Source organism: Dromiciops gliroides, chromosome 4 (genome assembly GCF_019393635.1).
Source record: "Dromiciops gliroides isolate mDroGli1 chromosome 4, mDroGli1.pri, whole genome shotgun sequence".
In the NCBI taxonomy this organism is placed as follows: Eukaryota; Metazoa; Chordata; class Mammalia; order Microbiotheria; family Microbiotheriidae; genus Dromiciops; species Dromiciops gliroides.
This window is the reverse complement of record NC_057864.1, coordinates 35,488,423-35,509,390: the sequence shown is the minus strand read 5'-3', so window position 1 is coordinate 35,509,390 and position 20,968 is coordinate 35,488,423. Positions and strand designations below refer to the sequence as shown.

Sequence of the window (20,968 nt, the reverse complement as noted above, 5' to 3'; positions counted from 1 at the left end):
ATTCATCTTTTGATTAATATGTTTTTATGTATTAGGTTGAAAATGTATTTTGTATGTTGTCTTTTATAAAAGAAAAACAAAATTTAAGACCAATATTTGACATATTAAGTTTTAAAAGTAATCAAATTGTGATTCCTATCCTTAACAGGCTTCTAAGAGAAGAAATCCATACAGATGTCACTTTTTGTATAGGTCCTACATTGTTCAAAGCTCACAAAGCTGTGCTTTTAGCAAGAGTTCCAGACTTCTGTTTTCACACTATTGGAAAAACATTAAATAATTGGGAGAACCATGTTCCTGTTGCTGTGGAGAACTTCGAACCTTCAGAATTTAGAACATTTTTACAGTAAGTGTTTTCCCAATCTCTACTCATTTTATACATTGTTTTAAATGTTATTTAATTTCATGTTATTTTTTTATGCCCGTTTTATTTTTCATTCAATTAAATTTCAAGTCACCTTAACATAGGTGAAATAATAGTGATTTTGTGGGGAGCAAAAAAATAAGTCTTGGCATGTTTTTGATCGTGTAAATGATAAACTGTGTAATCTTTTTTATCTTGAGACAGAGCTTTAAGCTTAAAATTATATATATTTACAGAAATGAAAATTATAAGTGATTTTTTTCCCCTTGTAGTTTGTATGAAATTGACTGAATAAAGAATAATTAAGAAATGACTATAAGTAGCCTTTAGTAGTTTGTGTAACTTCATAATCTTTACTCTAAAAAAGGAAATAAACTGAGGGGAATTTTGCCACTTACTCTCTAAAGAACATACTTTAAGGAATGTTTAGAGATTTCTGTATAGAAATCCTCAGGACTTTAAAAATAATAGACCAGAAAATACTCCATTATTTTCTCAGTGAATTTGATTAATTAATTGAAAATACCATTTACCCCCAGTTCTTTTCCTTTTCCCAAAAGCATAGAAATTAATGCTGTTCTAAAGATGCCTTTTCCACTCCAGGAATAACAAATATGTGCCTGTTATTTATCAAAGTATTAATTGATCAATCTGACAAACCAGAGTTTTATTTATTCAGCAAAAATAGCAGTTGTGTGTGATTTATGTTTTCTTGTGATTTTAGGGTCTTAAAGGAACTATAGATGTTATTTAGTTGCTATATGTAGCTATTTATCTGCTTCTGTTTATCAAAATTATAGTGCTTTTAGTGACTTCTTTGGGTAAGTACACTTAAAATATATAGTAATCCAAATTCCTCCTCTTCACTTTGAACTCTTGAGTTGGTCAACTTTCCAGTGGGGTTTATAAATTCAAGGGAATCTATTTTTTCTTATTACTTTAGATTTTTCTCTGAAGCTGTCCTAAAAAATTGGTAAAAAATTACCTAGCCCTATCCATTTCCATATGGCAAAATTTATTTTGTAATAGTAGCCTCAAATATGATTTAAAAAATTTGTTTTCAGACTTATATAGTAGGAAATCTTAGTTTTTAAATAAATCAATTCATCTTTAAATTTAGTCCCAAATATTTTCATTTTAAAAATTTGCTTTTAACTTGCACATGCTAGTAGGCTCTTAAAAATTAGTATTTGTTATTATTTCAGATTTCTGCAAGTGGTGGGTATTGAGTTAAAAAGTTGTTTGAGACAGATTGACACTTTATTTAAACTTATGAGGCAGGAAAAAAATAGTATAGCTTTTTATTTTTTAATAAAAGGTTTTGCTTTATGTGTTAAAACCCAACATTAGAAATTTTAAATGTGTGTGTGTGTGTTTGTGTGTTTGTGTGTGTTGGGGGTATGAGTGTTTATGCATGTATATGGTTTTATGGGTAACATTGTAGAAAGAGCTCTGGGCCAAGAGATTTGAGATATTTGGGTCTATGTGCCAATTGCAGCTCTAATTTATCTAATTAAACTATATTTTAAAAATTAATATGGTTTGATTTAAACATTCATTTATAACTTTGAAAATAAATTGGAAATACTATATTTTATTTTAAAATTCAACCTTTTAGAGTTTCTAATTTTTAAAAGGACATTTTGTAATTTTCTTTGTCTTCTGATTTAATGAGGTTTTACTTTATTATAATTTATATAGGTCATATTAAACATTCAGTATGGTTAATTTGTCCTCTTTTCCCATTTACCAAAAGACAATAATATTTTCTTTTTCTTGATATCTTTAGTTTTCATATCATCTCCACTTCCCAATGTGTCCTTCCTGCCCTTCCCTACCAGTTAGTAGAAAAAGCCATCTCGGAATAAAGAATACAGAAGAGCAGTAAAACAGTCTATTCAGAATATCAACTGAGTTGAACAGTACATGTAGTATTGTATATCTATAGTCCTCCACCTCAGTGAACTAGAGAGGAAAGTACATTTTCTTATCTATTGGGTGGGGGAGGTGTTTAGAGATCAGCCTTTTGACTTTATAGTTACACAGTGTTTTGTTTTACTGGTTGTTTTTTATTATTTACATTTACATTGTTGTAGTCATTATATACATTGCTTTCTGCTTCCTTAACTTTGCAATAATTCATATAAATCCGTTCTCCTCTGTTATTCATATTCATTGTTTCTAGTAGCAAAGTAATATTTCATTTTATTTATGTACTACACTGTCTACCTACTCTCCAGTAGATGTGTATTTACTTTGTTTCCAGTTCTTTGCTACTTTCTGAAGTACAGACAGCAGTAATGGAAATATAATATGGAACATCTACAAAAATAATTTTATCCATATTGGTAATGTCATCCAGAGCTCCTTAAGGATTCTGGACTTAAATGGAATTTACCATGTTATTATGGAATTTTGCAAGGCAATTCAAGAATAGGAAAAAACAAACAAACAAAAACCTCAACCCCAAAAATCCCAAGAACAGACTAATAGGGTAGGTAACCAATTTAGAATATGAGCCTATTCTATTTTCTGTGTTTCCCTAGGAAAAATAATTCATTTGTCTACAATAGATTGAGATCTTGTTTTAAAGTACTATATGAATATGAGTTTGTAATAATTTATCATAACATTATGTCATCTCTTCTTTTGTTGCTTGTCTTTATCATTTTTGACTTCTCTTCTGAACTATATTTCAGTCTGTATTGCACATTCTTGTGTGTTGATTACAGACTTTAATATTATATGTATTAAAAGATCATAGAAAATTTAGAATAACTGATTTTTAAGGGCTAGAGTATGAAATATATAAAAAAGGTTTGCTCTTAAATATTCCAGTTTGCATTATATTGTACAGAGCACAATTCATGAGAAAAAAGGCAAAACTGACACTGCCAAAATACAGCTTAGAGGAAATATTTTAAATTCTTTGAAAGAAAGGAGCATAAAATGCAAAATAACAGTTGTCTTTTGAATTAAAAGACATCGTTGAATTACTTGTTAGTAGCATTGTTTTGAATTATTCCAATAAAAAATAATTTTCATAGGATGGACTGTGATCAAAATCATCCCAGAAAGATTACCAAAAGAAAATAAATTGACTGATAGGTAGTTGAGATCTTGCTTGCAAAAGGACTGTCAGCAGGGTAAGGTTAATTCAAAATGATTATCCTGAGACTTCTGGTTAAGATTGCTATAAAAAAGATCACAGAGGAGCCCAGCAATGAACTAAAAGCAAATCAGATTGAACAGTGATCAAGAAATGCAAGAGAAATATTCTTTATGCTCGATATCCCAAGACTACATGAAAAGATAATCAAAATCACAGGTGTTAGAAAGATGGTATTGCCAATTCCAAAAGCTAGCTCAAGTACAGGTAAACAGGCTGAAAACCTGGAGTAGTGCCAGCATCAGGGTTGCCCCAGCAGGTCTGGCAGATTGCAGCATTGGCCCAACTGAGGATGTTCCAAAGGGTCAAGAAGAGCATAAAGCTCTAATCTGTCAGCACTCTGAATTCAGACACACCAGGGGAGGTAGAAGCCAGCAATAGGAACCAATAAAACAAAGGTTAAGATTTAAAGGCCTGGCTACTTCATTCAGGAATGTGGGAAAATGAAGTTGGAGGTATTAGTAAATAGAATAAGATAGCAAACACTATGAAAAAAATATTGAGGGTTGAGAGATGCTCAAGAGGAACTGAGAAGAAAAGAGTAATTTTACAACAATGTAATAGAACATCATGGGAAGGGAGTGGGATGGAGGGAAATAGGGATTGATTATAATGGCAAAATGTACGGTACCTACTTTGCTGGGCTTTTATGAAGAAAATTCTCTGTCAAGCTTAAGGTACTATATACAGGTTATGATGAACAAGATACTATCAGAAAAACCTGGAAAGACTTACATGAACTGAAGCAGAGTGAAATGTACTGTATACAAAATAACAGCAATAGTGGGGGATGATCTTCTGGGAAGCATGTGGTTATTTTCAGCAAGGCAATGATCCAATATAACCCTGAAGGACTTATGAAGATTGCAGCCCATCTGCAGAGAAAGAATTGATAGTATCTGAAAACAGATGGAAATGCGTTAAAAAAAATTTTTTTTCTTTTCCTTTTTGACAATTCCTTGATCTGAAGTTTGGGTTTTTTGTTTTTTGTTTTTTTACTGTTTTCTCTCACAACTAGCTAATATGGGAATTTTTCCATGACTACTAATGTATTGTTTTGTTTTGTTTTTTATGGTGAGGCAATTGGGGTTAAGTGACTTGCCCAGGGTCACACAGCTAGTAAGTGTTAAGTGTCTGAGGCCAGATTTGAACTCGGGTACCCCTGACTCCAGGGCCAGTGCTCTATCCTCTGCGCCATGTGGCTGCCCCCATGACTACTAATGTATAACTTATTTTGAATTGTTCAAGTTCTTTTGGGTGGAGGGTGAGAATGGAGGGAGGAAGAAAAGTTGGAACACAAAGTTTTAAAAAATCGATGTTAAAATTTGTTCATACATATATTTTGGAAAATAAAATTCTATTCAAAGCAAAAAAAAAAAAGTAGTGTGGTCATAAGGACTACAAGAGTACCAGAAGAAATGAACCAAGATAGAAAAAAATGGAATTATAAATAGAATGAAATAAGAGCCTGGGAGGACAGAATTGGAAGGTGAATATCAGGAGCTCAGAACAGAAACTGGAAAACTGGAATGAGCCAAACAGTACTCGGTGACCTCATGAAACAAGAAATATCACCAAAAAATTTTTTTAATTAATTAATTAATTTTTTGGCAAGGCAATTGGGGTTAAGTGACTTGCCCAGGATCACACAGCTAGTGTCAAGTGTCTGAGGCTGGATTTGAACTCAGGTCCTCCTGAATCCAGGGCCAGTGCTCTATCCACTGCGCCACCTAGCTGCCCCTAAATTTATTTTTAACAGAAAATTTTTTATTCCAAGTTCTGACGACCTCTCCAGCCTTCCCTCACCCATTGAGAAATACCTATTATACATGTGAAGTCATGCACAACATATTTCCATATTAGCCATGTTGCAAAAAAAGAAGAAAAAGAAGCAAGAAACAGAAAGTAAATGAAAAAAAGTGTGCTTTGATCTGCACTCAAAGTAGATCAGTTCTCTTGAGGTGGATAGCATTTTTTTATCATGAGTGTTTTGGAATTATCTTGGATCATTGAATTGTTCAGAGTAGCCATGCCTTTCACAGTTGATCATCTTTTCAATATTACTGTTACTATATACAGTGTTCTCCTGGTTCTGTTCATTTCCATTTGTATCAATTCATATAAGTCTTTCCCTGTTTTTCTGAAACCATCTTGCTTATTTCTTATAGCATAATAATATTCCATCACAATCATATACCACAACTTGTTTGGCTAGTTCCCAACTGATAGTCATTTTCTCAGTTTTTAATTCTTTGCTACCACAAAAACAGCTGCTCTATTTTTGTATGTGTAGGTCCTTTTCCTCTTTCATTAATCTCTTTGGGATACAGACTTAGTAGTGTTATTGCTGGGCCAAAGGTTATGCACAGCTTTTTAGACCTTTGGCAGTAGTTCTAATTTGTTCTCCAGAATGTTTGGACCAGTTCACCTATTTTTCTGTATCCCCTCCAAAATTTATCATTTTCCTTATCTGTAATGTTAAATGGTCTGATGGATGTGAAGTGGTACCTCAGAGTTCTTAGTGTACATTTCTCTATAATCAATAGTTATTTAGAACATATTTTTCATATGACTATTTATAGCTTTGATTTCTTCTTCAAAAACTGCCCATTCATATCCTTTGACCTTTTGTCAGTTGGGGAATGACTCTTTATAAATTTGGCTCAATTATATATTTGAGAAATGGGGCCTTTATCAGACAAACTTGCTCTAAAATTTTCCCCTTGGTTTCCTGCTTTTCTTCTTATTTTAGCTGTATGGGTTTTTTTTGGTGCAAAAACTTTTCAATTTCATGTAATCAAAATAATCTCTTTTGCTTCTTAGGATCCTATCTATCTCTTATTTGGTCATAAACTCTTTCTTTATCTATATATTTGACAGGTAAATTTTCCCATGCTCCCCTAATTTGTTTATGATGCCATCCTTTATGTCTGTCACATACCTATTTTGACCTTATTTTGGTATTCAGTGTGAAATGTTTTACAGCTAGTTTGTTTCTGCCAGACTGCTCTCCTATTTTCCCAGCAATTTTTGTTGAATAGTGAATTCTTGCCCCCAAAGCTTGTGTACCTAATCCATTCTACTCGTTCACTATTCTAAAATAAAACAATTTTTAAAAATAGAAAAAAAGTGGAAGTTATTTACTATAAAAAACAACTGACCTAGAAAAAAGATCAAGGAGAGAAAATTTTAGTATATTGGATTATCTGAAAACAGTATCAAGAGTGAAAATTGCCTCAGTTTACTAAAACCAAAGGGCAAAGTGAAAATAGGAAGATTCTACCCATCATCTTTTAAAGGTAGGGACTAGACCTCTGATATTCATAGAAGGAATTCTCAGGTAAGGAGACTCCTTCTACACCCGTAGTTTGTCACATTCTTTGTAATTTATCATCTCAGAGAGTAAGTGCCCTTAGAGGTTTAAGTGACTTGCCCAGAGTCATATAGCTGGGATATATCAGGAGTGGGACTTGTTGAAAAAAAACTCTTGGGGCGGCTAGGTGGCGCAGTGGATAAGCACCGGCCCTGGATTCAGGAGTACCTGAGTTCAAATCCGGCCTCAGACACTTGACACTTACTAGCTGTGTGACCCTGGACAAGTCACTTAACCCCCATTGCCCTGCAAAAAAAAAAAAAAAACACCTCTTGATGAAAACTCCTAGAAATGTCATTGTCAAAATTCAGACCTGCCAAGTAAAAGAAAAAATACTTCAAGTAGGCAGAAAGAAAGAGTTCATGTACAAAGGAACTATAGTAAGGATAACACAAGACCTGGTAGTTACTATTATAAAGTAGAAAAAAAATCGTGGAGTACAATATTACAAAAGACAAAGGCTTGGAACCAAGAGTACCTTATCCCGAAACACTGAATATAATTATTTTCTTTTGGTAATCTTTCTGGAATTATCTTGGTCTTGGCATTCTAGAAAAGTGATATTTTACTATAATTAATGTTTATCCTGTAGGGGGAAAAACTTTATCTTAGCATTAAAAATTTCCTAGAACATTCGTGTGACTTCATATGGGACAAAGTTCTACTTTCCTAGAAATTTCCCTGTTACAATGTTTTTTCCTTTTTCTATATTTAAGTTTTTAGATCCTTTGGAATCTGTGGTTTTTAAAATTCATAAAGGAAGAATATTTAAATGTAGAAATTTTAATACTTTTCAGTAGCCAAGTTTAGCTTTTTCCATAAAAGTCTTATTTACATGCTTCATGTAGTGTGGACATGAACTTGATTCTTGAAAACTGTGCAAGCAGAATACAAGCTCTTACAGGCCAACAAGCCAAGTTGGATATCTAAGGACCAAACTGGTTTATGTATGCAGAGCGTTACCAAACTGCTGACTTCCAGATGAAAAAAAAAATTTCATTTTATTGGCTTATGAGGTGGATAAAAACACAATGACCTTTCATTGTATGAAGTCCTATTTTTTCCCCCCATTGGGGGCAGAGAAATCATAGTAAAGGGGTTAGAAAGTACTAAAAGTAGCATAGTTTGTAAGTCACTTACAAATATTATTTTGACCACTGTCTCTTGTAAACATTTGATAGTCCAACAGCCATCTAATGTACATACAACTGGAGTAAGAACCATATCCCTATTGGTATTGTGTAAAGGAAACTAAAAGACAAAAGTCATAGCTCATGACAGGCTGGATCCTCCTGGGATTGGTGAACCAGAGTAGTCAGAATTTGTTTTTTCATAACCCAGAGGCAACAAACATTGTTTTGGGGGACATTTGGTTAGCTCATCTTGCAGTGCTCCAGATGAGCATAGAAAGGGTACTGGCATAAGAGCATTATAGTTTAAGCACCAACAACTGTTGTATGGAAATAGGATCCTCTGGCCAAATCAGCGTATCTTGATTATCAGTTAACTTCAATGTAGGTGACCCAGTTAGTCCTAAGCTTGGTTCCAGTACCTTTTTCTTTTTTTTTTTAAGTTAGGCAATTGGGGTTAAGTGACTTGCCCAGGGTCACACAGCTAGTAAGTGTTAAGTGTCTGAGGCCAGATTTGAACTCAGGTACTCCTGACTCCAGGGCCGGTGCTCTATCCACTGCGCCACCTAGCTGCCCCCTGTTCCAGTACCTTTTAAGGAAAAACTAACCTAGCTTACATGGCAGATATTGTTTCTACCATGGGATACATGGAGCAGCTATGATGGATAATGGAGAAAATCAGAACTACTCAATTCTTTTTTCTTTGCGAAGGCAAATAACCTTCAGAATGAGGAGAATAGGACAAAAATGGTTAAAGTGGTTATAGGGTCTAGAAATCCAAGAGAAGGTGACTTAGAGAAGTAGGCAGCATAAGTAAATTAAGAGCCCCAGGTGCCCATAAGCTTAAGCCTAGGGTACTTAAAGAACAGGTCGATGTGATTGGCTAGTCATCTTTCAAAGATTGTGGACATTGGGGAGGTGCCTCAGGAGTGAAGAAAAGGAAATGTTTTCCTGATTGTAGAACAAGAGAAGAGTGGAGTCTGAAACAAATGAATTTGCCATTCTTCCAGGCAACATTAAGAGCCAGCCATTAAGGGCATGGTGCAGTGAATAGAGCAGTGGCTCTGGAGGCAGGAGGACCCTAGTTCAAATCCAACTGCAGACACATACTAGCTGTATGACCCTGGGCAAGTCACTTAGCCCTCATTGCCTCACCCAAAGTAAACCAGCCATGAAAAACATTTCTTTTTTTTTTTTTTTTTTTTTGCGGGGCAATGGGGGTTAAGTGACTTGCCCAGGGTCACACAGCTAGTAAGTGTCAAGTGTCTGAGGTCGGATTTGAACTCAGGTACTCCTGAATCCAGGGCCAGTGCTTTATCCACTGCACCACCTAGCTGCCCCAGAACATTTCTTTTTTGAAGAAGGTCAATAGACAGTAGAGAGAGAGAGAGAGTAGCTGTAGTAGCAGAAGCCTGATCTCAGATTCAGCAAGATCTCAGTTCAAGTTGTACCTCTGCCACAGAAACAAAGCAGTTAACTTCTCAGGGCTCTGACCAAGACATAGATTCCTTACACCATTGAAATAACAGATGTGTTTGCCTTCCTCAAAGAACAAACAAACACAAAACCCATACACTGGTAAATTATGGTGATATTGTAGATTTAGTGCAGCATACTTAGCATGTTGAGATTTTTAGCAAGGCATTCAACGAGATGTCAGCAACTATATACCCATGTTTGCTTTCGTTGTTATAAATTCTTTTGAGAATGGTACAATTTCATGATGTTATCAATGAAAACCTAAGAAAATTAAGTAGGCTTTTGCAGATTTTTTTGGTTCATATTTTTATTGATAACTTTTGTTTTAAAATCATTTTCATTTGCTTTTTTATTTTTAAAAAATTTACATAAGCATTTAAAAAGTTAATTTTTCTCCCTCATACCCTTGAGATCCTTGACCTTCTCTATATGAGTTTTGTTAATAACTTTTCTAGCTCTATAAAATATTCTTTTTTTTTTACAGGTGCTGCTATTCATTATTTATTTATTTATTTATTTATTTGTTTGTTTATTTATTTTTCAGCAAACATTTTCATAAGATTTAGAGTTCCAAATTTTTCTCCCTCCCTCCCTTTCCTCCCCCCTCCACAAGATCACAATCATGTTATATATGTACAATCCACAAGTGTTCTTTTTATCAGTTCTTTCTATAGGGGTGCATAGTAAGCTTCCTCATTAGTTCCTTGGGATTATTTTGGATCATTGCACTGCTGAGAGTAGTTAAGTCATTCACAATTGCTCATTGAACAATACTGCTGTCACTATGGCACAGTGTCCTCTCAGCTCTGCTTACTTCACTATACATCGATGTTCATTAGTCTTTCCAGGTTTTTCAGGGATCATCCTGTTTGTCATTTCCTGTAGCACAAGTCCATTCCACTACAATCATATAACACAGCTTTTTCCATAATTCCTCAATTGATGGACATTCCCTTGATTCTCAATTCTTAGCCTCCACCAAGAGTTGCTATAAATATTTTTTTGTACAATTTCCCCCCCTTTTCTCTTTTTCATGATTACTATTGTTAACTGTTTCCCTTCCATCCTATTCCCTTCCCATGATATTTATTCTATTATCCATCTTCTTTCATCCTATCACTCTTCAAAAGGGATTTGCTTCTGTCTGTTCCCTCCCGCACTCTGCCCTTCCTTCTTTTGTCCCTCTCTCTTTATCCCTTTCTCCTCCTATTTTCCTGCAGGGTTATAGAGATTACTCCACCCAATTGAGTGTGTCTGTTAGTCCCTCCTTGAGGCAGCTCTGATGAGTTTAAGATCTTTGAACCTTTTCTGATGAGTGTAAAATTCATTTACTGCCCTGCTCCTTTCCCATCTCTTCCCCAACTCCATAAGCCTTTTCCTGTAGGATTTTGCTTCTGCCCTTCCCCCTCCCCCAATGAATTCCCTTCACCCCTCAATTTAACCCTAAAGATGTTATCACCTAGCTAAGTGACACAGTGGACAAATCATCACCCCTGGACCCAGGGGGATCCCAGCCAAAACCTGGCCTCAGACACAAGACAGTCGCCCACTGTACAATCCCAGGTATGTCCCCCAGCTCCAATTTTTTTTTTTTATGGTTCTCTAGGGTCTTGTATTTGAAAGTCAAATTTGCCATTCAGTTTAGGTCTTTTCATCACAAATATCTGAAAGTCTTCTTTTTCATTAAAGTCCCATTTTTTCCGCTGAAAGATAATGTTGAGTTTTGCTGGTTAGGTGATTCTTGGTTATAATCCCATTTCCTTTGCCCTTTGGAATATCATATTCCATGCCCTCTGGTCCTTTAATGTAGAAGCTGTTAGATCTTGTGCTATCCTGACTGGGGCTCTTGAATTCTTTCTTTTTGGCAGCTTGCAATATTTTCTCCTTAACCTGAGAGCTCTGGAATTTGGCTATAATATTCCTAGGAGTTTTATTTTTGGGATCTCTTTCTGGAGGTGATTGGTGGATTCTTTCCATTTCTATCTTAGCTGCTTCTTCTAGAATTTCAGGGCAATTTTCCCTGAGAATATCTTGGAAGATGGTGTCTAAGCTCTTTCCTTGATCATGGTATTCAGGTAGACCAATAATTTTCAAATTATCTCTCCTGGACCTATTTTCCAGGTCGGCAGTTTTTCCCAGAAGATATTTCACATTGCCGTCTATTTTTTTATTCATTTGGATTTGCTTTATTGTGTCTTGGTTTCTCATAAAGTCACTGGCTTCCATTTGTTCAATCCTAATTCTTAGGCAATTATTTTCATCAGAGAGCTTTTGTACCTCCTTTTCCATTTGGCCAATTTGACTTCAAGCTGTTGACTTTTTTCTCATGTCTTTCCTGCATCACCCTCATTTTTCCCTCTCTCTCTCTAACTTTATCTTCAAAGTCCTTTTTGAGCACCTCTATGGCCTGAGACCAATTTGTATTTTTCTTGGAAGCTTTAGATATAGGGGCCCTGATGTTGACATCTTCCTCTGAGGGTGCCCCTTGGTCTTCCTTGTTACTGAAGAAACTTTCTATGGTCTTCACCTTTCTCTGTCGGCTCATCTTGCCTTTCTTTTACTAGACTTTTACCTCCTTAAAGTGGGGCACTGTTTCCAGGCTGCAGTAACCCAAGCTTAAGAAGGCCCAGGTGGTATGATTTAAGGAGAATCAGGTTCTTCCCTTGCCCAGCCTGTTTCCTGGTCCTAGATGACCCCAGACCAACTTGCTAATCAACCAGCTTTGTGTGTTGTGGTTGTCAGCTCCTAGGAGCCCGTGCCCCTCCCCCACCTGGGCCACTGCTACTCGAGCCTACCTCCTGGTTCTCAGCAGGGGTGTAAAATCCAAGTTCTGCCTTAGCACCAGCATAGACCCCTGTAGTCTCTCCCCTGCCTAGGGCTCAGCCCACTCACCAGACTGTGAGCTTAGTTCCAGAGGACACCAGTGCTTCAGCTGATTCAGAGGCTCTGGGGGTCTCCTTCTCTGGCGAGGCCTTCCTGAGACTGGATCTGTGTCAGGGTGACTGTGGGGTTGGGCCCGACTCCTGTATCAGCACAGCAGCTCCCTCCTTCTGACCTTCCAAGCCATTCTTGGTTAGAAGATGATTTCAGCACATCCTTCTGTGAATTTTGCTGCTTCGGGCATTTTCCTATGACCTTATTTGGATGTTTCTTGGAGCGATCGTGTCATGAGTTCAGGAGCTCACTCTATAAAGTATTCTTTTGGGAATTTAATAGGTACAGCACTGAATAAATAAATCAGTTTAGGTAGTTATCATTTTTATTATATTGGTCAACCTACTTCATTTCCTAATATATCCTTTTCCCCTTTTCTACTCAAATAACTATCTCATCATAAAAATAGAGAACAGAAAAGCAATTCAGTAAAATTAGCCAATACATTGCAAACTTTTTTAAGCAGACAATTTTTACTCAGCTGACTGGTAGGGATGGTGAATATAAATCTAGCCATGTCTGTTATTTGATTTTTTAAAGTACTTTTTATTCTCAATTTAACAAATACCAAAAATAAATGAACAGAAAACTAGAATCTTTTGCAAAACCACAAAACTCTTTTGCAATCAGCTTTTTCCTTTAAACGTATATAACTTGCGGCAGCTAGGTGGTACAGTGGACAGAGCACCTGCCCTGGATTCAGGAGGACCTGAGTTCAAATCTGACCTCAGACATTTAACACTTACTAGCTGTGTGACCCTGGGCAAGTCACTTAACCCCAATTGCCTCACTTTAGGAAAAAAAACAAAAATGTATGTAACTTATCATGTTACTTTTAAAGCTGCCTTATTTGTCTTTTTCCTCCTAAACTTTCTTTTTCATTTTAAAAAAGATGCTTTTGGGGCAGCTAGGTGGCACAGTGGATAGAGCACTGGCCCTGGAGTCAGGAGTACCTGAGTTCAAATCTGGCCTCAGACACTTAACACTAACTGTGTGACCCTGGGCAAGTCACTTAACCCCAATTGCCTCACTTAAAAAAAAAAAGATGCTTTTAATGACCCCCCCTTCCTTCCTTCCTTCCTTCCTTTCTTTCTTTCTTCCTTCCCTCCTTCCTTCCCTCCCTCCCTTCCATCCTTTCCCTCTCACCCCTGCACAAAAAAAGAAAAACATAATCCCTGTAACAAATAAGCATAACCAAGCAAAATAAGGCCATGTATTTGCCATTTCTAAACATATACATCTTATTCTGTACCATGAGTCCATCATGCTTCTGTCAGGAAGTGTCACATATTTCACCATCAGCCCTCTGGAATTGTGGTTGGTCACTGCATTGATTATAGTTTTTAAATGTTTCACAATTATTTTTGTAACAATGTTACAAAAAATGTGGTTTCTACAGAAATAATTTTATTCTCCTGTTTCTGCTCACTTCCCTCTGTAGCAGTTCATATAGATATCCCCAGGTTTTTCGGAATCTGTCTCTTTCATAATTTCTTGCAGTAAAATTATATTTCATTCTATTCAAATACCAGAATTTACTCAGCCCTTTGTTTTCAGGTCTTTGCTATAGCAAAAAGATTTCTTCTGAATTATTTATTTATTTATTTTGCATAAGGATCCTTTTCCTCTTTCTTTGAACTATTTGAAAGTATAGGCCCAGTACTGTTATCATTGGCTTTCTATGAACTTTTTGTGCTTAAATCCAAGTCCTTTCCAGAATGGTGGAACCAGTTCACAGTTCGAACAACAGTGTATTGCTATGCATATTTCCTGGAGCCCTTATAATAATTCTCATTTTTCTTTTTTTGTCATTTCTGCTACTTTGTTGTATGTGAGGTGCAACCTCAGAGTTGTTTTAGTTTGCATTTCTCTTATTAATGATTTGGATGTTGATAGCTTGAATTTCTCTTTGAAAATTCCCGTATCATTTCCTTTGACCATTGATCTATAGGCTCATTACTAATCTGTACTCCTTCGTCTCTCCTCCCTAATAGTCAATCTTTTTCTAATTCTTGCTATGTCTACTACCACAGCATCTTTGACATATGACTTCTTTTCTCCATTCACACTGATATGCCATAGTTCAGATACTAATAGCTTATTGCCTAAATTACTTAGTTTCCTAATTGGTCTCTGTCTTGAGTCTCTCACTACTCGAGTCCAGAGCTTCTTAAACTTTTCCACTTGCAATTCCTTTTCACCCAAGAAATTTTTGCCTGACTCTGTGTATAGGTATATAAAATAGGTATGCTTAACCTTTTCCTACTGCTAATATTTTCACAATCCCCACATTCAATTATGAGACCCTAGATGGGGTCATGACCCACAGTTTAAGAAACTTTGTTCTTGTCCATCCTACATACTATAACCAAAGTAATTTTTCTTAAGCACAGATCTTATGTGACTTCTACTCAGTCAACTCCATTGGTTTCCTTTTGTGTCTAGAATCAAATAGAAATATTTTAGCTTTTTAAAAAAACATTTATTTTTTCCAGCTTAAAGTCTATTTCTTCTGCTTCTGCCTTCCTTTCCCAAGGGGATAGGAGTAGGGGTGGGGCTTTGTAACAAATATGAATAGTAAAATAAATTCCCTCATTGTCCATGTTAAAAAAGTGTGTGTGTGTATGTATGTATGTGTGTGTGTGTATATATATATATATATATATATATATATATATATATATATGTATATATATAGGGGGCAGCTAGGTGGTACAGTGGATAAAGTACTAGCCCTGGATTGAGGAGGACCTGAGTTCAAATTCGGCCTCAGATACTTGACACTTACTAGCTGTGTGACCCTGGGCAAATAACTTAACTCTCATTTGCCTGCCAAAAAAAATTTAAAAATATATAGGTCTCATTCTTCATCATGAGTTCATCACCTGTCCATTAGGAGGTGGATGGGTGCCATCCTTCAACATCAATCCTCAGGAATCATGTTTGGTCATTATGTCAAATAGCGCTCTTAAGTCTTTCATAGTTCTTTGTTGTTACAATGTTGGTGTGTAGAAATTACTCTTCTGATTCTTTTTATTCTGTTTGGCTTTGAAAACCCTGTACCACCCAGCTACAACCAATCTTTCTAGCTTTCTTTTCCCCACCCTCCCTCAGACCCTACTTTTTGATACAGCCAAACTGACCTTCTTTATTTCTCACACATGACTCATGTCTCTGTACGTTTGTAATGACTGACTCACCTGCCTGTAATTTACTTCTTCCTTACCTCTGCCTCACAGATTTCCTTTCTTCCTTTAAGATGCAGTTCAGGCACCATCTTCTTTATGAAGCCTTTCTTAATACCCCAACTTCAGTGTGTTCCTTGCCAAACTACTTTGTATTTATATTCACTTTATATTTATACTGTATAGTTTTATGTATGCACTTGCATCTCTGACTAGAATGTTAGTTCTTTGTAAGGATTATTTCTTTCACTGTACTTGTGTACTTAATGCCTGACACATAAGTGCTAAACAAAATGCTTATTCACTGAGTGATTCCTTTCTATTTGAGCCAGTTCCTTATATATCCTGGATCTCAGAGCTTTGACAGAGAATATACTGTAAAGATTTTCTCCTTTAACTGTTTCTTTTCTAATTTTAACTTCATTGATTTTATGCTGTATTTTAAAATTTGATGAAATCAAAATTGTCCATTTTTATCTTCAATGATCCTTTCTATCCCAAGTCTGATTTTGAACTCTTCCAAAGTTAGTCAGATGTCCAACGTTGTTAAAGGCATTTTCTTTTGTGTTCTTCTAATTTGTTTATTATGTGACCTTTATATATCTAGATCATTCATCCCTTTGGAACTTATTGTAGTGTATGGTACAAGATCTTCATTTAAACCTAATGTCTGCCAGACAGTTTTCTGGTATTTTTTGTCAAATAGTAAATTCTTACCCCAGTAGTTGTGGCTTTTGAATTTATCAAATATTGTTTAAAATATTTAACTTAGTAGAACAAAGTAAATTCTTTTTTTTTTTTTAGTGAGGCAATTGGGGTTAAGTGACTTGCCTAGGGTCACACAGCTAGTAAGTGTTGTGTCTGAGGCCAAATTTGAACTCAGATACTCCTGACTCCAGGGCCGGTACTCACTGCGCCCCCTAGCTGCCCCTAAAGTAAATTATTAATATTTCTCAGGTCAGGCATCTCCCACACTTAGGATTCTAATTATGTGATGACAACCATGATGTATGCAGCCACAGGAGGACTTTTAGTCAAATCAACAAGAATTGTGTGTGTGTGTGTGTGTGTGTGTCTGTCTGTCTGTCTGTATCTGTGTATGAGGCACCATAATAAGTGCTGAGGATACAAAGAAAGACAAAAAATAGTTTTAGTTCTCAAGGATTTCCCAGTCTAATGGGGGAAAAAAACATGCAAACAACTATGTACACATGAGATACATGCTGGAGTAATTGGAGATAATAACAGAGGGAAGGCACTGGTGTTAAAGATTATGAAAAGCTCCTTTCAAAAGGGGAGAGCTGAAGGAAGAGAATTCTAAGCATGGGAGACAGCCACTGAAAACGTATGAAGGTGGGAGATGGAATGTCTTATGTGAGGAACAAGATGGGAGCCAGTGTTTCTGAATCACAGAATACATGGATGGGAGGAAGGAATGAGAAGACTGGAAAAGCAGGATGTTTGGAAGGGCTTTAAAAGCCAAACACAATTTTATATTTGATCCTGGAGGTAATAGGAAGCCACTGGCGTTTATTGGTCAGATATGTACTTTAGGAAGATCAATTTTATAAGTGAATGATGGTCTGGAGTGAGCAGAGACATGAGTCAAGGTGCCCTGTCAGAAAACTATCGCAGTAGTCCAGGCCTGAGGTGATTAGGGGCTGCACGAAGGTGGTAGCAGGGTCAGAGGAGGGAATGAATTGCATATAGAATGTGTTATGAAGGTAGAATGAACAGTACTTGGCTGCTGATTGAATATGGGTAATTAGCAAAAAGTGAGATGGTGGTGGTATTCCTGGAGGTAATAGGGAAGTTAAGAAAAGGGGAGGAAAGATAGAGAGTTCATTTTTGTACTTGTTGAATTTAACGTATCTAACTGAAGATGTCCAAGAGACAGTTGGAGATGTAAGAAAAGTAAGGGCTGGAGAAGCAGATCTGAGAATCATCTTTATGGAGATGATAAATGAATCCATAGGAGCTGGCGAGACCATCAAGTGAAATCATATAAAGGGAAAAGATTAAAGGGCCCATGACTGTGTTGGGGGCACTCATTGTTAGTGGGAGGGACCTTGATAACAGTCTAACAAAGGCTACTGAAAAGGAATGCTCAGTCAGGTAGGGGGAGAACCTGAGAGAGGGTGTCATGATGATCTAAAGAAAGGAGGATGACACCGCCGAAGCCTGCAGAGAGGTCAAGAAGGATGAGAATTGAGAAAAAGTCCGCTCAATTTGGCAGTTAAGAGATCATTTGGATCTCTGAAGAGGGCAATTTCATTTTAATGATGAGGTTAGAATACAAACTGCAGAGAATTAAGAGAATAAGAGGAAAGGAATGGAGGCATTGATTGTAGTTGGCCTTCTGAAGGAATTTAGCTACAAGAAGGATGGAGGAAGGACATAAGACAAAAGCTAGGAATGGTTTGATAAGCATTGACATCAAACAAATTATAAAACAAGGAGATATGCTCACTAGTGTCATGAAAAGTGCCCTGGGTAGAGTTGACATAAAAGGCTTACCTATGGATTTCAAAGTTCTTCAAATGTTCCTTTTCACACTTAAAATATTAATTGCATTGAGACCAGGAACACTACAAAATGTGCTCAGTGAAATTAACAATATCAAAAGAGATTGGTCTAATTAAATTAAAAAATTTTATTTTTTTAATCACACATATCAGATATGAACATTCGAAAAACAGTGGAAAAAGGCTTACATGTAGAACTGTGAACTTCCATTACATAATTTGTTTTTTTTAATGTTGATTAAGTTTAACATGAGAATAACAAAACTGCCCTGCTTGTCTTTTCCCATTCTGAACCTCCTACTGTTCTCTTCTATGTATTTTTAAAATATTCATTGATATTGTTTCTTTCTTTTTCTTTTTTCTTTTTTGATCACTCTTACTACTTGTCAGTTTCCCTCTTTCTTCAAGTAGAATCTGTCCCTTGTAACAAATACATCTATGGAAGCAAAACAAATTTATACATTGGCAGGGTCTCAAAGTGAACTTCTATCCAGAAGTCTGAATCATGTCATCATCATCTTCTGAAATTATGATTGATCATTATATATAATTTCCTTTAAATTTCTCTGTACTAGCTTCTGGTGATACAGGAACAGAAATGAAACTTTTCCATTCCTAAAATTCTGTTGGGGAAAACAATGTGAAAACAAATAAGGGAAAAAACCCTATAGAAATAATAAGAGCAGAGTCTTTGTTAGTAAAGAGGGACCTCGAAGCTGGCAGCATCAAGAAAGGCCTGGCATTGTAGGTGATATCTGAGCAGAGCCTTAAAGGAACAAGGGGCTCTGACAGGTGGTAAAGAGGGAGGGGGTTCCTGACTTGAGGGGTGGGAGCAGCCTGTGCAAAGCCATAGAGAGAAGAGATGGTTTTAGTAAAATAACAATTACTACGATCTTGGAGTAAAAAGGGCCATAGTAGTCAACAAGTTACCTACTATGGGAAGCCTTTACAAGTGGCTGCCTGGTGTTTATTGAATATCTCCAGTGATGGGAAACTCACTCTCTAATGAGTCATTCCATTTTTAGAGAGCTTTAGCTTTTGTTTAATTCAGCAGATATTTATTAAGTACCTAGTATGTTTAAGATGGGGGAAGTATGGTATAATATCGAACTGGACTCCGGAGTCAACAGGAAGACCTGAATTTGTTTCCCTGCTCTGACATTTATTTAATTTTCTGTAGCATCCTTGAAGTCATAACTATTCCGGACCAGGATTAGTTCTAGATACTCTAGCGATTGAGGCTAGGGATTATAATGCAGTACCGTACTCAAGGGCCACAAAATTCAGTAAAGACAACTTTATTTGTGCTGAGATACAGATCCTTATTCAATTCAAACGAAAGCCAGTTCCCCTTGCTTTAACTCCAGCAACTGGCAACTCAGCTAAAACCTTTAGACCAGCACTTCCCCATTGGCTAAGCCTCTTATGCCTCAAGGGGCCAGTAATTCCCAGGGCCCCAGGCATGACCTCCTTGGGTAGGGAAAACCATCCCAGTGTACAACAGGTACAGCTAGTACCTAGGGAATTCCCTGGAACTTTAATCTAGTTAAGTGATTGATCTGCCTGTTGTGTGTGTAGCAGTTCACATGCCAAGAGTACCTTAATTGATGACTTCAAGAATCCTTTATTTATTCCTATATGTTTAACCAAGTTCTTCATAGTGAGCCTGAAATCTGCCTCCTTGTAACTATGTCTTTCTGTCCATTTATTCTAGTTTTTTCCTCTGAAATCACAAAGAATTAGTCACAGTTGGAAGAATCCTGGTTGAACCCATATCTCCACCATTCCTGACTTGTGATCTTTCAGACTCTGATTCAATATCTAACTTGATAGGGAACTCCTTCCTTCTTGAGATGGCTCATTTCACTTCCAAACAATGCATTTAGTTAAGAGCTTTTTCTTTACGCCAAGCCTCAGTATGCCTATTTGCAATTTTTACTCATTGCTCCTTGCTGTCTCGTTTGGGTCAAAGTGGAACCAATCTAGTCTACTAGACATCTCTGCAGTTTTCCAGATGATTATGCTATCCTCCCATTGCCAACCCCAGGTCTTTTCTCCAAACTAACCATCCCCGTTTCCTTTTGCTGGTCCTCATATGACATGGTCTAAAGACCTGTAGTCACTTCAGCATCTTGATTGTCTTCTTTTGGATACATTCCAGTTTATCAATGTCAATCCCTTTTTTACATGCTAACCCTTGAAATATTAGACAACTGGAAAAATAGTCCAGCTCCATTCTAAGTGATAGTAGAGTTAATGCTGAAAGGGATATTAGAGGTCACTCACTCCAAATTCTTTATTTACTCTAGAGGAAATAATATAGCTAATAATAGCTAAATAACAACTAACATTTATGTAGCACCTATTCTGTGCTAGCATTGTGCTGTGTTAGTAGGTGCTATTATTAATCTTTGCCCTTCCCCTCCCCCTTTTACAGACGAGGAAATTGATGCAAATAGAGGTTAAATGGCTCGTCCAAATTATATAGCTAGTAATCTGAGGCGGGATTAAATTGTAAGCTTCTTGAAGATAGGGACTGTTTTTTCTTTCTTTGTATCTGTACCACAGCATGCTGCCTGCCATGTAGTAGGTGCTCAATAAATGTTAATGATTAAACTTAGCATTTCTTGGCTCCAGACCCAGTGCTCTGTTCACTGAATCACTTGGCTGTCTCTAAGAGAAGCATGCCATCTAGAGATGAGAAAACAGGCCCAGAGAGCTGAAGTAACTCTCCACTTAGAAAAAGCAAGGAGAATGAAATGCATATTACCCAGTTCATGACATGGAGCTGCTTGGGTAGCAAGTTGTT

At 36.6% G+C, this 20,968-nt stretch overlaps 1 protein-coding gene across 1 annotated transcript in view; it reads left to right on the top strand.

Moving 5' to 3' along the window:
- Positions 1–20,968, top strand: part of BTBD8 (BTB domain containing 8) — a 121,917-nt gene that overhangs the window by 4,018 nt on the left and 96,931 nt on the right. Inside the window, exon 2 of the mRNA XM_044000323.1 lies at positions 149–346. Within this exon, the coding sequence (XP_043856258.1) occupies positions 149–346 (198 nt within the window). The remainder of the gene's footprint in view (positions 1–148; positions 347–20,968) is intronic.